Source organism: Protobothrops mucrosquamatus, unplaced genomic scaffold (genome assembly GCF_001527695.2).
Source record: "Protobothrops mucrosquamatus isolate PMUCROS unplaced genomic scaffold, P.Mucros_1.0 scaffold1232, whole genome shotgun sequence".
NCBI classification, from domain to species: Eukaryota; Metazoa; Chordata; class Lepidosauria; order Squamata; family Viperidae; genus Protobothrops; species Protobothrops mucrosquamatus.
Window position 1 is genome coordinate 136,577 of NW_015387439.1, and position 14,624 is coordinate 151,200.

Below are 14,624 nucleotides of genomic sequence, written 5' to 3' on the forward strand. Positions count from 1 at the left end.
GGGGCCAGCTCAGGTGGACGCTGGGGATGCTCCAGGTGGGCTCCCTCCAGACTGGGTGCGCTGTCCACGGGGGTCTCCGGCTGCAGCCTAGGGGGTCCAGCTGCAGCTGTGGGAAGGGGCTACGTCAAGTGGGCACCCTCTTGGCTGGTCATCTCCTTCCTGGGTGTCCGCACAAGTTCTTTAATCCACCGGCTTCTTGGGAGGGATGCTCACTGTCCCACAAAAGCAGGGCTGGACAACTTCTTTACAACTCTCTCTCTCACACTCCAAGAGATTTCTCTTTCCTGCACGCTCCGGAGGCAGCCTTAGCCCTTCCTCCCTTCCTGGTGCACACACAGGGTCTCTCCCCCACGCAGCCCCCAACGCTGGCTCTCCTGCCTGCCTGCCTGCCTGCCTGCCTTGTGATCACCCAGAGTGGAAGCGATGAGGCTCTTTTCCCTCCCGGAGCGCACAAACATACAAGACGGCAGCCTTTCCACGCCTTTCCCAGTGTCCCAAGTGCGCTGCCTTTCGAGCCAAAATAGGCTCCTTCTCCGGGTCTTGCACGCTCCCTTCCCACCCCGTCTGTCCGTCTGTCCGTCGCTGGCTGCCTGTGCTTGGCACACCCTGGGGCTGGCCTTCCCTGGCTAGTCTGCCCGAATTCCAGGTGCCCAAACCCTCTCCCCCCCAGGCCCCCTCTCTGGGGGAAAAAAGCACCAGCCCTCTTTCTGCCCCCCCCTCCTGGCTTCCCTCTCCGGCTCAGCCCCCCCCCGCAACAAGCCACACCCTGTCCTCCTGCTCCCTCCTGCCCAATCCAGCCTGGCTTGCCGTCCTGTGCCAAGGCCTGTGCAGGAGCAAACAGGCTAGGGTGCCCGTTCAAAGGTCTCAGGAATGGAGTCACAGGCCAAGAAGCTGGTCTTCTCCTTTTAACCCTTCCCTGCCTGGGGTCCATCCAGATTTCTGAGTCTTGCAGCTTCTGGCAGGGGGTTTAAAAAGCGCTCCAGCAAATCACAGTTATGCTGTCGACTTTGGGGGTCTGGAACACTGTTTGCTCCTGATGCGCTGTTCAGCTCTCTAATGAAGAGAAGGACTTGGGGTGATATAACCGTCTTCCAGTATTTGAGGGGCTGCCACAGAGAAGAGGAGGGTCAAGCTATTCTCCAGAACACCTGAAGGCAGGACAAGAAGCAACGGATGGAAACTGATCAAGGAGAGAAGCAACCTGGAACTAAGGAGAAATTCCCTGGCAGTGAGAACAATTAAATCAGTGAAACAGCTTCTCTCCAGAAGTTGTAAGTGCTCCAGTGCTGAAGGTTTTTAAGAAAAGACGGGACAACCATTTGTCTGAATTGGTATAAGGTCTCCTGCTTGAGCAGGGGATTGGACTAGAAGACCTCCAAGGTCCCTTCCAGCTCTATTCTGATTGATTGACACCACCTTAATTAATAAGCCAGTCCGGCTTACTCTTGCACCTACTAGGATCCTGAAGGACCAGCCTTCCAACAGATGACATGCAAACCCTTCCTTGCTGGGGTAACTCATTCACACATCAACGGTCTGACCTGATCCGACCAAGCCATTTTCTACCAATGACTTCCTCCTACCATGTGGGAAAAAATACACCTTGCCTTAGGGCTGGAGAAGTCGGCAAATAGGGTAGGGTTAGGGTTGAGAAAGACCGGAGTTTTCGTCTGCAATGGGGACAGACAAAACCCTTCAGTACAAACTCATAAATACCCATTTATGTGCACAAGAGCGATAAGGATGTAAACAGGGAAGAGGATCGGAGGGGTGGGATTCTCCCCCACCCATCCAGGCCGTGAGGACATTTGAGGGGGGGGTTACTTCTGCTTGAGGGAGTGCCCTTAACCCCCCCTCCCACTCCCTGCTGTGATGGGGTCAGGTGGCTGGAAGGCATCCCACCCCCCCTCACCCCCCCCTTGCAAGCTGTTTCTGGCCAGGCTCCACCAAGCTATGTTTAGCACAGCAACATTCCTGTAGCCTAAATGGAACCATGGAGCAGCCAGCATTTTTTTTGGGGGGGGGGGGAGCTGGCTGGGAATAGTTTGCAAGCGTTCTCAGCCTCCCCTTTTCATCCCCTGCCCCAATGAATGTTTGGGGCCGTAGATTAGAGACCTTCACACTGTTCCTTGACAGTAGAGACCCTCCAGGCTGTCTTCACAGGCAGCAAAAGCTAAATGGCAAAGTTTTCATAGTTGTTTTTCTCTTTGGTTTCATCAAGAGCAAAGTAAAGAGCTGGGGGGTTCCAAAACATCAAAATGGCTGCCATGTGATTAATTCCACTTATATGGATTGCGGGCTTTGATTGCACATTTGTGGTGGCACTTTAAGATGAGTGGACTTCAACTCCCAGAATTCCCCAGCCAGCATCTGGGAGTTAAAGTCCACCCATCTTAAAGTGGCCAGACTTCAGAAAACTCATCTTTAGATATATGAACTTTGCATCCAACATCAATAAATTATTAGTTTCTGATAGAGTCATAAAAAACATATTGTGGCCATCTAACTCTGCCTTATATATTGCACTTAAGAAACACTCCCCAAAAGTTATTTTTAATTTTCTAAGCATCTCCTGCTGTTTGGTTTCCTATACACTGAAACAAAGGAAATACTTAGTAATACTTTGTTATGCTATGTATCTTTTCAAATAACAAAACAGATTAGATATTCGAGGAGCTTTCATTTAGCGAAAAAATCATGAATCCGGGAGTGCACTTTCTTATTTTAGTTTATTAATAGATTGAATAAAATGTGATTTTATCAAAAGGCAGTTCACAAAACTTTCTACTAAAATTGGTTCGTTGGAAAAGGCGCTTCCGGATTTCTGATTTTAAAACAGATGCAGCCTTTCTGCCCATTTTTATCCCATGCCGGGATGTCCAACATACCACTGCAATTTCTTATCTGCAAACAGGACTTATTACCTACAGATATTAAGAAGTTTTGTCCCTGTTTTTCCCCGTTTCTAAGTAACCAGAATTCTCCATTAATCATTAACAAATGTGTGTGGTCAACAGCGACCCCTAGTGTTCAGTCTGGGAATGGCAGGTGATTCTAGAATTCTCTCTTCAAGTGGTTAGGGCCAACTTAATATAAATATAACAAGGGCAGATTTTCAAGTTTCTCATAAGTCTTCATCGAACTAGGCAATGAAAAATGTGTCTGTGGGAGGATTGAGATAGCATGGGGATGAGGGACAGTGGAAAAGATTTTGGTCAGAGCCAGGGCTTTTATCTCTTTAGAGCAGAGTTTTCCAACTTTGGCAATTTTGACGACTTCAGCTCCCAGAATTCCCAAGCCAGCTGGCCCTCAGAAGGGCCACAATATTTGAGCATTGTTGTAATTAACAGTTTAAAATGTGTTATTTGTGACATGTTGGTTTCTAAATGTGATGGATGGATGGATGGATGGATGGATGGATGGATGGATGGATGGATAGATAGATAGATAGATAGATAGATAGATAGATAGATAGATAGATAGATAGATAGATAGATAGATAGATAGATGATAGATAGATAGATAGATAGATAGATAGATAGATGATAGACAGACACAGTGAATAGATAGACTGAAAGAGTGGGTGAATAGATAGATATACATAGATACAGAAACAGAGACAGAGATGTGATAGATGAGAGAGAGAGAGAGAGAGAGAGAGAGAGAGAGAGAGAGCAATAAATAAATATTGACGTCTCCACTCACAGGGGCAGTGGGAGTTTCATACAAATTCATGCACTATTAGAGGCTCACAGTTCCACAACGTTAGTGCTTTTATGCCCTGATCAGGGGTTTTCTGGAAGCTCTAAAGTCCCCTCTCTTTACAATATTATTGTGTTATTGTATTGCAGAAATATTTATAACTTTGTTATCTCAATAGCCCTCAAGCAACCGCCATAAAAAAAAAGGAATGCAGAGAGCAGTAAAATTGTGATACAGGAAATTCGTGGCAGGCAGCTGTCCCTGACTACAGATGGCACCCATGTTGACAGCAGTTGGGCCCCTATCGAGTGGAGATGCCACCACCCAGAATGCCCTTACTGACCCTTCAGCACTTGCTGCCCCATGGATCCTGGCCAGAGCAGGCCACACAGGCTGTGAAGGAAAGATTGTGCTCCTGCAGCTTTGACCTACAATGGCTGCCTCTCCAAATGGCACCTGGAAGCAGGCAAGGAATTTACACCTGCTTTTCACAGCAACCTTCCCCAACTAAGTGCACAGTATGTGTTTGTGTTTGTGTGTGTGTGTGTGTGTGTGAGAGAGAGAGAGAGAGAGAGAGAGACTATCTAAGACAGGCGTGTTCAACCTTGGCCTCATTTAAGACTTGGGGATAAAGCCAGAAGGACAAAGCTGACTGGGGAATTTTGGGAGTTGAAAGCCACAAGTTGACAAGGTTGGACAGCGCTGGTGTAAGAGAAGTTGAACCAGGGCTAAACACCAACCAGGTCAGGGAGCATCTGACCACAGAGACACACAAGGGGGCAACAGACCCATGGCCTGGGAAACCAGACCCCAAATGGGGCACAAGGCCCCTTGATCAGTGGGCAGATGCTGAACAGGGCAGGGCAGTTTCTCCTTAGTCTCAAGCCTCTCCCCCGCCCCCAAACCCTGGCTGAACTTTATGCAATTTGAAATCCAGGATGGGGCAAACCCACATTCAGGTCCATCCTGGCTCTCTTCGAATCCCAGTGCTGGAAGGGACCTTGGAGGTCTTCTAGTCCACCCCATGCTCATGGTGGGAAAACCCTCATCCCATCCAGGACAAAAGCTTGTCCGATCTTTTCTTGGAAACCTCCAGCGATGGAACACCCCGTTTTGGAGTTCGGAGGGGGTCCCAGGGGCCCGACAAGTGCGGTCCAAGCGGGTTTCCCCGTCCTTGAGGGAGGGGACTGGGGGGGGGAGAGGGCAAAGCAACTTATCTTGGAAAGGACCCGTCTGGAGCTGCTTTGGAGCTTCGCGGGGCGCGGGATGGGGGGGGGGNGGCCGGACTCCCGCGCCCGAACATGGCCTCCTTCCCCGCCGAGCCCGCCGAGCCTCCCGGCCGCGGCCCACCCGCAACCCCGCCGGCCGTCCCGGGCAGCAGCAGCGGCGGAGCGGAGCCGCGCAAACTTTTGCCAACTTCGCCGCCCGCCCCGTCCCGCGCGGAGCCCGGCGCGCCTCCGGTTCCCGCAGCAGCGCCTTCTCCTCCTCCTCCTCCTGCGGCCGCCGGCCTGCCGCGCTTCTCGGCCGAGCAGGTCTCGTGCGTGTGCGAGGCGCTGCTGCAGGCAGGCGACCCGGGCCGGCTGGGCCGCTTCCTGGGCTCGCTGCCGGCCGAGGAGGCGGCGCGGCTGGAGGCGTCGGGCTCGGGCTCGGGCTCGGCGGGCGAGAGCCTGGCCAAGGCGCGGGCGCTGCTGGCCTTCGAGCAGGCCGACTTCGGCGAGCTGTACCGGCTGGTGCAGAGCCGGCCCTTTGGGGCGCCCCACCACCCCTTCCTGCAGGACCTCTACCTGCGGGCGCGCTACCGGGAGGCGGAGGCGGCGCGGGGCCGGGCGCTGGGCGCCGTCGACAAGTACCGGCTGCGCAAGAAGTTCCCGCTGCCGGCCACCATCTGGGACGGCGAGGAGACGGTCTACTGCTTCAAGCGCCGCTCCCGCGCCGCCCTGCGCGACTCCTACGGGCGCAGCCGCTACCCGAGCCCCGAGCAGAAGCGCCGCCTGGCCCGCGACACCGGCCTCTCGCTCACCCAGGTCAGCAACTGGTTCAAGAACCGGCGGCAGCGCGACCGAGGCGGCGGCGGCGGCGGCGGAGCGGCTGGAGGAGCCGCGGGAGGAGGAGGAGGAGGAGGCACGCCCAGCAAGAGGTGAGCGGGAGCCCTCTGGGCATGGGCAGAGCGCGCCCGCTCGGCGGCGGCGGCTGCTGGAAGGCCGCCTCTGCGCCTTGGGGTACGGCTAGGCAGGGATCGGGGTAGAGCCTCCAGGGGCCTGCGCAGGCTATCCGGGCCCCCTTGCGAACGTCTTGGATGCGGAGGGTTGCGAAGGGAGCGGGAGGTCGGTCCCCATAATCCCCGGAGAGGCTGGAGGTTCGAAGCCTGGACCGGTGCCCCCCAAAATGGGATGGGGCATGCAGCCCTAACAGGTTGGGTCTCCAACTCCTGCACGCCCGGAGCATAAACAGCCCCCCCCCAACTCTGCAAGCAAGCCCCAAAGCAGGATGAAACTGAACCCAGATCCTGAGTAGGTCTTCGGGCCATTTCGCCTGCTGCCCCCCAGCCATTTCTGCATTGGGAAGGGGGCACCCGTGGAATCTGGGGAATGCAATGGGGGGCTGTTTTGGCAAAATGGTTGTTGGGAGGACCCCACCCCCCCAAAATGGCCCCTGGGCTGCAACTTGGCCAGGTGCAAATTCCCAACCACCCCAGAGGCAGCCAGCCTTGTACAGATAGCTCCCGTCAGGCGCTCCCTCGCCACACATGCCAGCAGAGGAGACCCCCCCCCCCAGTCTGTCCACCAACCATTTCATTCCCCTGGGTTCCTGGAACCATTCTTGGGGTGCTGGAGACGAGTGTGTCAGCTGGCTTCCACTTCTTTGGAGTTATGAGAACTTTCTGAATGTGCAGGGGGAAAAAGCAGAGGAGGTGGGGGACCTACAGGGGGGGTGTAGAGACCCCGATGCCACCTTGGGGACTCCCGGATTAGCCTGTGGTACCAATAGAAGAGACTATTTGTAGCCCAGGATTGAAATGAGGGGTCCTTGGTGCCCCCCCTGAGCTTGGTGGTTTTCTTGCAGACATCTCATGACCCAACTAGGGAACGTCATCAGTGCTCAGTATCAGCAGTAGTAGCACCGATGACGTTGCCTAGTTGGGTCCTGAGATGTTTGCAAGGAAACCACCAAGCTCAGGGGGGCACCAAGGACCCCACGGTTTTCCTCCTCCTTTCTCCATGAAGCCATGAAACGCAGCTAGGCCATCGTTTCTCAACCTTGGTCGCTCTCAGACATGTGGACCTCAACTCCCACAATTGGCTGGAAGTGGCCAAGGTTGAGAAGCATTGCTCTAGGCCAGGGGTAGTCAACCTTGGCTCTTTTATGACTCGTGGACTTCAACTCCCAGAATTCCTGAGCCAGCACAGCTGGCTCAGGAATTCTGGGAGTTGAAGTCCACGAGTCATAAAAGAGCCAAGGTTGACTACCCCTGCTCTAGGCAGCTGATAATCTCTTCTGGGTCTTGTGACAGTTTAGGAGAACCTCAACTGAGAGAACTTTCCTGCCCATTGCCTCCCTTCAAGGGAGGTGTGATGGAGCTTCCATCCTGCTTAGATGTCCCTGCAGCTCCTTCCCTGCTTCTGCAGGTCTTCCTTTTCCCCAGCCAAAGTCCTGCCTCCACTGTCTTCAGCCCACACAACGTGGAGGACTGTTCTCCTTTGTTGTGAAATCTGAATCCCAGGCATTGAATTTCGCTGGGCCTTTTTCTCCTGATCTCCTCCCTTCCCAGGGCAAGGGTGGGGACCCAGAACCATCTCCTCCTCCTCCTCCTTCTCCAGATAGCGGAGCTCCACCTCTTCCTCAAGGGTTGGGAATGCTTACAAACACGGGCTGGGCGTGCACAACCTCTCGAGTAGGCCTGAAGGAAGCTGCGTAGGCTGCGGCGGAACATAGCCACGGGTTGGACAGGTTGATTGTGGGAGCCACGTGAAGCCATCCGGTCATAGCTTTGGGAGCACCAGGCTCTAGGGCAGGGGTCTCCAAACTTGGCAAGCTTAAGACTTGTGGACTTCAGTTCCCAGAATTCCTCAGCCAGTCCATAAACCACCTTTCTGTTTTCCTAGAGCAGGGCTGTCCAACCTTGACAACTTGCTGGCTGGGAAATTCTGGGAGTTGAAGTCCACAGGTCTTAAAGTTGCCGTGTTTGGAGACCCCTACTCTAGGAAAACAGAAAGGTGGTTTGTTCAACCAGGGTTAGGACTTCACACCTTGGAAAGAGGCGGCTGGAATTTCCATACTGCATCGGCATTACTACTTTGACCCCTGCAGCTTAAGTTTGTTTGCTTGTTTATTAAATTTATATATGCCATTTATCTCAGCACACTTTTCAGGTTGGCTGAAATATGGTTTTTTTGTTTTTTTTAGTCGATGACAAAACAACTAAACTGTTCCTTTGCACCAGCCAGCTAGTATCCAAGGAAATTGGCTCACCATATTTTTTTGTTTGTTTGTTGATGTCCTGCCTTAATTATCTTCATTAAGCAACTCAAGGCTGCAAACATATTTAATTAGTACTCCTTCCTCCGCCTATTTTCCCCAAAACAACAACCCTGTGAGATGGGTTGGGCTTGAGGGGGAAGTCACAAAACTGACTTTCGTGTCTAAGGTAGGACTAGAACTCACCATCTCCCGGTTTCTAGAAAATCCCAGAACTTTCTTCTCAGCTTGGCAAGGAGAAGTGGTTGGCTCCAGGGTGGAAGCTGGCTGCCGGATCAGGTGGAGATGCTGCTCCCTGGTGCAGGTCTTCTTCCCCTCCTAAAGAAAAATTGTAGGAAGAAAGTGAGTAGCTGGTTCTGGCCCGGAGAAACGGGGATCCCTAAATGAGGCCCCTCACCCGAGTTCCTAAGCAGTGGCCTGAATTTGGGGGGGCCGTAGAGAGGCTGAAGATTAAGGTTTCTCCTTAAGGATTGTCTTGGTGGGCAGCCTGTACCCCAGCATTACAGGCAGTCCTCGACTTACGGCTACAATTGAGCCCCAAATTTCTGCTAACCAAGACAGTTGTTAAGTGAGATTTGCCCCATTTCTTGCCTCAGTTGTTAAGTGAATCACTGCAGTTGATAAGTTAGTAACCTGGTTGTTAAGTGAATCTGGCTTCCCCACGGACTTTTGTTTGTCGGAAGGTCGCAAAAGGGGATCACGTGGCCCTGGGACACACTGCAACCGTCGTAAATGTGAATCATTTGCCAAGCATCTGATCGTGTGAGCTGAGGGGGTGGTACGAGTTATAAGTGTGGTGAATGGACACAGGTCGCTTTTTCAGTGCTATTGTAATTTCGAACCGTCATTAAACAAAGGGTTGTAAGTTGATGACTGCTTGTATTAGGGAACTGACCGTCTGATCTCTCCTGCAGTGAATCTGATGGGAACCCGAGCACAGAGGACGAATCCAGCCGCGGTCCTGAAGACATGGAAGCTGCTGGGGGGCTGTCCACCAACCATGAGGGAATCGTGGCCCCCGGCGGCCTGTTCCTGCCGGCGGCCTGCACCAGCGCCTCTTCCATCCTTCTGAACGGGAACTTCATCACCACCAGCTCTCCCCCGACCATGCTCCTGAACGGGGGCTCGGTGATCCAGACCCCCACCGGAGGGGTCATCCTGAACGGGTTGACTCTAGGAGACAACCAAACCATCACCCTCAGCCCCGTGGCAGCTCCCAGCCCACCCATCCTCCTGAACGGCTCTGCCAGCCTGCTGAGCCCCAGGCCCTCCAAGACGGAGGAGATGGGCAAAGCCCCACCGGACACCCTCTCCCCAACCACGGTCATCCTCAACCCGGTGGCTCTCCAGGGAGAGGTGAAGTCAGAGAACATCGACCCGCTGGCGTTCGGGGTGGAAATGAAGCCAGAGGATGGGCAGGGGGCAGCCCTCCCTCCCCTCCTGTCTCTCCCGGAGACCTCCCCACTCCTCTCCGAGCACAAGGGGGCGCTGTTGGCTGCGGTGCCCATGCCTCAAGTGGTCCCTTCGAATGAAGAAAGTCCCACGGTCCCCCTGTTGCCCGTAGCCCCTCAACCGGCAGCGCCCCAAAGTCCACAGATTGTGCCTCTTGCCAAACTGGTCCCTGTCGGTCAAGCTCTGCCCACTTCCCAAGGAACAGGGCCAGTAGGCACCGGGCAGGGGTCCACAGTGGTGGCATCTCCTGCCATCACCGCCACCCCCCTCCTCTCTCTCCCTGGGTCCTCTACAGGCCAAGCCACCGTCCTCCATGTTTCTGCCCCATCCCTTCTCCCGCTCACCCAGGTATCACCCCCTTCCCAGGTGGTCCCTCTGTCCCAGACGGTTTCCGGGGCCCAACTGTTGTCCCCACCTCAAATGGTCCCTGTGTCTCCCACCCAGATCTACACCATGTCCCATGGGGCTCCGCCACCTCAACTGGTCTCCATTCCTCAGGTGGCGCAGGGCTCCCAGCTCATCTCCTTGCCCCAAGTGGTGCCCACCTCTCAGGTGGTGACTCTGCAACAGGGCATGGGCACTCCCATCCAGATCCTGACAAGTGCCGCCCCCATCAAGGTGGGCCCTGTGGCTGGGACCCCACAAGGCACAGGAGGCCTTGGCCAGAACAACGTCCATCTTCTCAACACCGGTGTCGGCGTTACAGCCCTGCAGCTTCCAAGCTCAGCACAAGGTATCTATCTACCCCGGCTTCAGAGGTGGCTGAGCCTTGTCCAGCCGTAATTAAGGAGCTCTCCTAACATTATAGGAAGGCTAGGTGCTCTCCAGGAAACCAAAAGTGCACAGTCCAGAATTTGGAAGAGGGTTCCTGTTCTAGAAATTGTGGTCCCTGTACCAATAGAGGAGAATATTTGTAGCTCAGGATTAGCGTGCACACACACACACACGTTCCAGGAATCATGGATTTCTGGACCTCTCAAGAATTCTTCTCTGGTCATCACGGACAAAAACCTAGGTGGGGTTATTGTGAATTCCTCTGTCGCGCGTTCTACTTTCTCGGGACCAAGTTGCCGTTTCTCCTCCCTTAACCAGTTCTTCCTTCCTTCCCAAGGCCATCTCCTAAATCTGGAGAGGAGGCAGACACCGAGGTTGAGTGATGGGGAGCCAGAATGCTTAGGGGTCTTGTTTAACGTGGATCCTCTGTTGTCTTTCTGCTCCAGGTAACCTTATCCTGGCCAACCCAACCACCGGCAATAGCACCATCGTCACCGGCATGGCCGTTCAGCAAGGCAAACTTAACCTCACCGCCACCTTCCCAGCTAGCATGCTGATGACCCTTGTCCTCTCCGCTCCGGCAGCCTCAACCTTGACTCTTCCCATCAAGCAGGAGGTGGCGGTGGCCACACCGGTAGCTCTGGGGGCCTCTGAAGGCAATGGTGGGTTGCTTCCCGGAGTCCCCTCAGTGTTGCCCTCCGAAGTCTCCCCTCTTTCGTCCTCCAACAGCACTGGGCCAGCCAGCGTGGCCTTTGGATCAGACATCAGCCCAGGCTCCCTTCTTTCCAGCTTCTCCCAGCCAGAGACCCTGTCCATGTCCCAGCCGCAGGTGGTGTGGTCCAGCCCGGTGAGCCTGGACCTTCAGGGGAACAACTCTGAGGGGCTGTTTGAGATGGAGAAGGGGTCAATGGAGGAGCTCCGGTTGCCTGAGGGCGAGGGTCTTCTGCTGGATGCTGCTGAGGGGGATGCCCTGGGTCCCGAAGCTATGGACTCGGATGAGAAAGTGCTGACTCAGCTGCAGTCGGTCCCAGTGGAAGAGCCTCTGGACCTGTGAGACTTGGAGAGCTGGACAACCTTCTTCAAACTGAGAATTCGGACCTCCTGATCCTTCCCAGAGTAACTGAGTTTGCCAGTACTCAAAGTGCCTCGATCAGAGAAGGCGCTGGCGGTCCCATCTTTGCACAGGAATGGTGTCACACTACAGGGGTTCACCGCACGGCCCTTCATGCTGACCATAGCAAACCGCTGCTGGTGCGGCCAACCCGGGCATCTCTTTGTGGTTGTCAGAATAGCAAACACTACAGTACAGGGAGTCCTCAACTTACGACCGGTCGTTTAATGACCATGGAAAGTTACGATGGGCTTTTGAAAAGCTAGTTATGATCTCTCCTCAAAGTTATGAACAAGGCGTTCCCCCTTCCTTGGAGTCATGTGATCACATTTCGGGCACTTCACAACTGACTCACATTTACAACTGGTTGCAGTGTCCGGCAGTCTTGTGAGTGGAATTTGCTACGTTTTTGCCAGTTTCCGTATTGTTTTCAAATGTCCATTCAGAAGAATGGATTTGCTTAACGACCGTGTTTCATTTAACCACTGTGGTGACTCACTTTACGATTGTTGTAAAAATGGTCTTAAAAATCAAGTCCAGTCACGTGGTGCCTTGATTTATGACCGCAACAACTCAACAATTGAAATTCCAATCGCAATTGTGGTCGTACGTTGAGGACTACTTATGCTTCATACGGAAAAGGAAGAGCTGCTTCCATTCTTCATGGTGAAGGTCTTTTTTGAACTTCCCTTTCTAGTAGATACTCCTCTCTGTTTTCAAAGTCACACTACAGCTGGAAGCTGGAAATATCCCACTCGATCCGATATAATATAAAGTAATATTTCCTGTTCTCTCGTCCATGGTGCTAGGGATGATCCCAAATCCCCCTTTGAAGAGGCAGGAAAATTATCCAGTTTCCATGCTTTTGTTCTCGGGTTGTTTTTTTTCCGGTGCCGTTGAGGACAGCCTGTCATTCTTCAGAAACGTCACCTCTGGAAGTATGGAGAGAATGATTGGGAAGAAACTGAGCACACCTGGAGCGTCCCGATGGATCAGTTGGAGAAGGCCATTCTGGGTGATGAGCGTGCAATCTTAGTTTGAATAACCCTATTCCGAAATAGATCTAGTCCTCCAGAGCAGAAAAGGCCAGCTGGGTGTCTCTCCAATCTATCTGCACATGTGCCTTGTTGGTGGAACGAATGTTTTGAATCTGAAGATAAGAGGACTACAAAAGCATTGGGCTAACCATGACAATCCTATCCATGGACAATGCAAAAATGGTGTGGATTCTGCACAGGTCGGCCCTACAGTTAAATGGTACCTAGATTTTACATACAGAACAAGCTTCTTAAGCCACAATGATCTTGAGTTACTCTAGAACATCTCTATATTTTGGAGTGAGAACCAGAGGCAGCTGTCCAGCATAGTTACTCTCACGTGGTATGGATGGAACGGCCTGAGAGATGGAAATCTGTGTTATTGCAAAACAGAGTTCCTCCCCAAGGACCCCAAAATGGATTGCTTCTCTTTGAACATGCTGAAATCCTAAAACCAGGGCTGAAAAAAAAAATGCATAAAATCTGTTTCTAGAAGACAGGCCTTCTAAAAACACAATTCCCCATACTTTGTGTAAATTAGATGCAATTCTGCTGCCTGTATGTTTTAGTTTCTATCATGTGGATATAAGGAAACTAAGTACCATTTTATTCACACTACATTCATACAACCTTTGGGAAATTTTAAGATGTTGAGTGACATGTGAGAATGGATTTTAAGAACCAAAGCTATCCCAGTTATAAAATGGAAGTTGGAATTTACTATAAATTGAAGATGCCGCATATAGAGTGGAGAAAGTCAAGCCTTAATGCAATGTTTTTCAACCTTGGCTCTTTTAAGACGTAGACTTCAACTCTTAGAACTCTGGCTGGGGAATTCTGGGAGTTGAAGTCCATACATCTTAAAAGTAGCCAAGGTTGAAAAACAATGGCATAATAGAATAATCTTGCATTAAACATTCCTAATAGGCTACCTGTTTACATGTCCTTCAGAAATATTAATGCTTTTTTAAAGCATTAAAATATGTTCCATATAAGCAAAAATATTTTGTTCTAAAGATGATTTTTGCAGAGAAAAACTGCAGATGGAAATCTTGGTTTTTCTAGCTGAAACAGAAATAATCTTAAAGGAAACCTGGAGAGTTGTCTTTAGCCAATATGAACAAAATTAAACTAGATATGATAGCCCAGATCTCTACAAATAGTCCTTGAGTTGTGACCAGTTGCTTCATGACAATTCACATTTACAGTGACTAAGGAACACTTAGTCAGTGTACTTTACTTTATGGCCTGTAAAGCAACCATTGGCCATTGTAAATGCCCTCCTCTGTGGTGTGACCACATGTTGGGCACTTGGCAACTGGTTGGCCACAGTTTGTGACATTTTTTAACAATTTTCTGGCAAAAAAAAACCCCATTCAAATGAATGGATTCACACTTACGACCATCATGTTCGCTTAACGACCTCTGGCAAAAAGGTAATAAAATCACTTCCAATCACATGGGTACCTTGGACTTGGGGCTGGATTGCCAGTTCCAGTTGCAAAACGGCTCTACACTACTTTGAAATGTATATTTTACACACTTATCCGTTCCAGGTTCTGACTAGGACAGACCTGATTTTTTTTTCAAAGACGGGTAGTCCTCAACTTATGACCGTAATGGAGCTTCGCCATCGTGGTCATCAGTTGTGACAGTCAAAACAGATCCATTATATAATGGACCCGATTATATACAACCTTTTTTCTGGGGGTCACTGAGCAAACCATTTTGCTAAGGGAGCGGTTTTGCTGAAAACCGGAAGTAAGTGCCAATTTTTGGCAAAACCGTTGTAAAATGCAGTCATGTGACCACAGGATGCTGCAAACCGCTGTGTTCCTGAGCGCCTGAGGTCTGATCACATGACTGCGAGGGGAGGGGATGACTGTCAGAACTTTGAATCTGGATCACAAGTAACCCCAAAGTAGGTTTTTTCTAACTTTGAATAGTCACTAACTGACCAGTCGTAAGTCAAGACTACATGTAACATATTTGTCCATTAACTCTCAAGCTAAGAAATACAGGTAGTCCTCAATTTACAACAGTTCATTTAGCGACCACTCAAAGTTACAACG

At 51.7% G+C, this 14,624-nt stretch overlaps 1 protein-coding gene across 1 annotated transcript; it reads left to right on the forward strand.

The window, feature by feature from the left end:
- Window positions 1-2,432: 2,432 nt before the first annotated feature.
- SIX5 (SIX homeobox 5) lies at window positions 2,433-11,458 on the forward strand. Its single transcript, XM_029285055.1, has 6 exons — window positions 2,433-2,442; window positions 5,218-5,766; window positions 5,809-5,839; window positions 9,093-9,738; window positions 10,075-10,355; window positions 10,840-11,458. The coding sequence occupies exons 1-6, from the start codon at window positions 2,433-2,435 to the stop codon at window positions 11,456-11,458; spliced, it is 2,136 nt and encodes a 711-aa protein (XP_029140888.1).
- The last annotated feature ends 3,166 nt before the right edge of the window (window positions 11,459-14,624 follow it).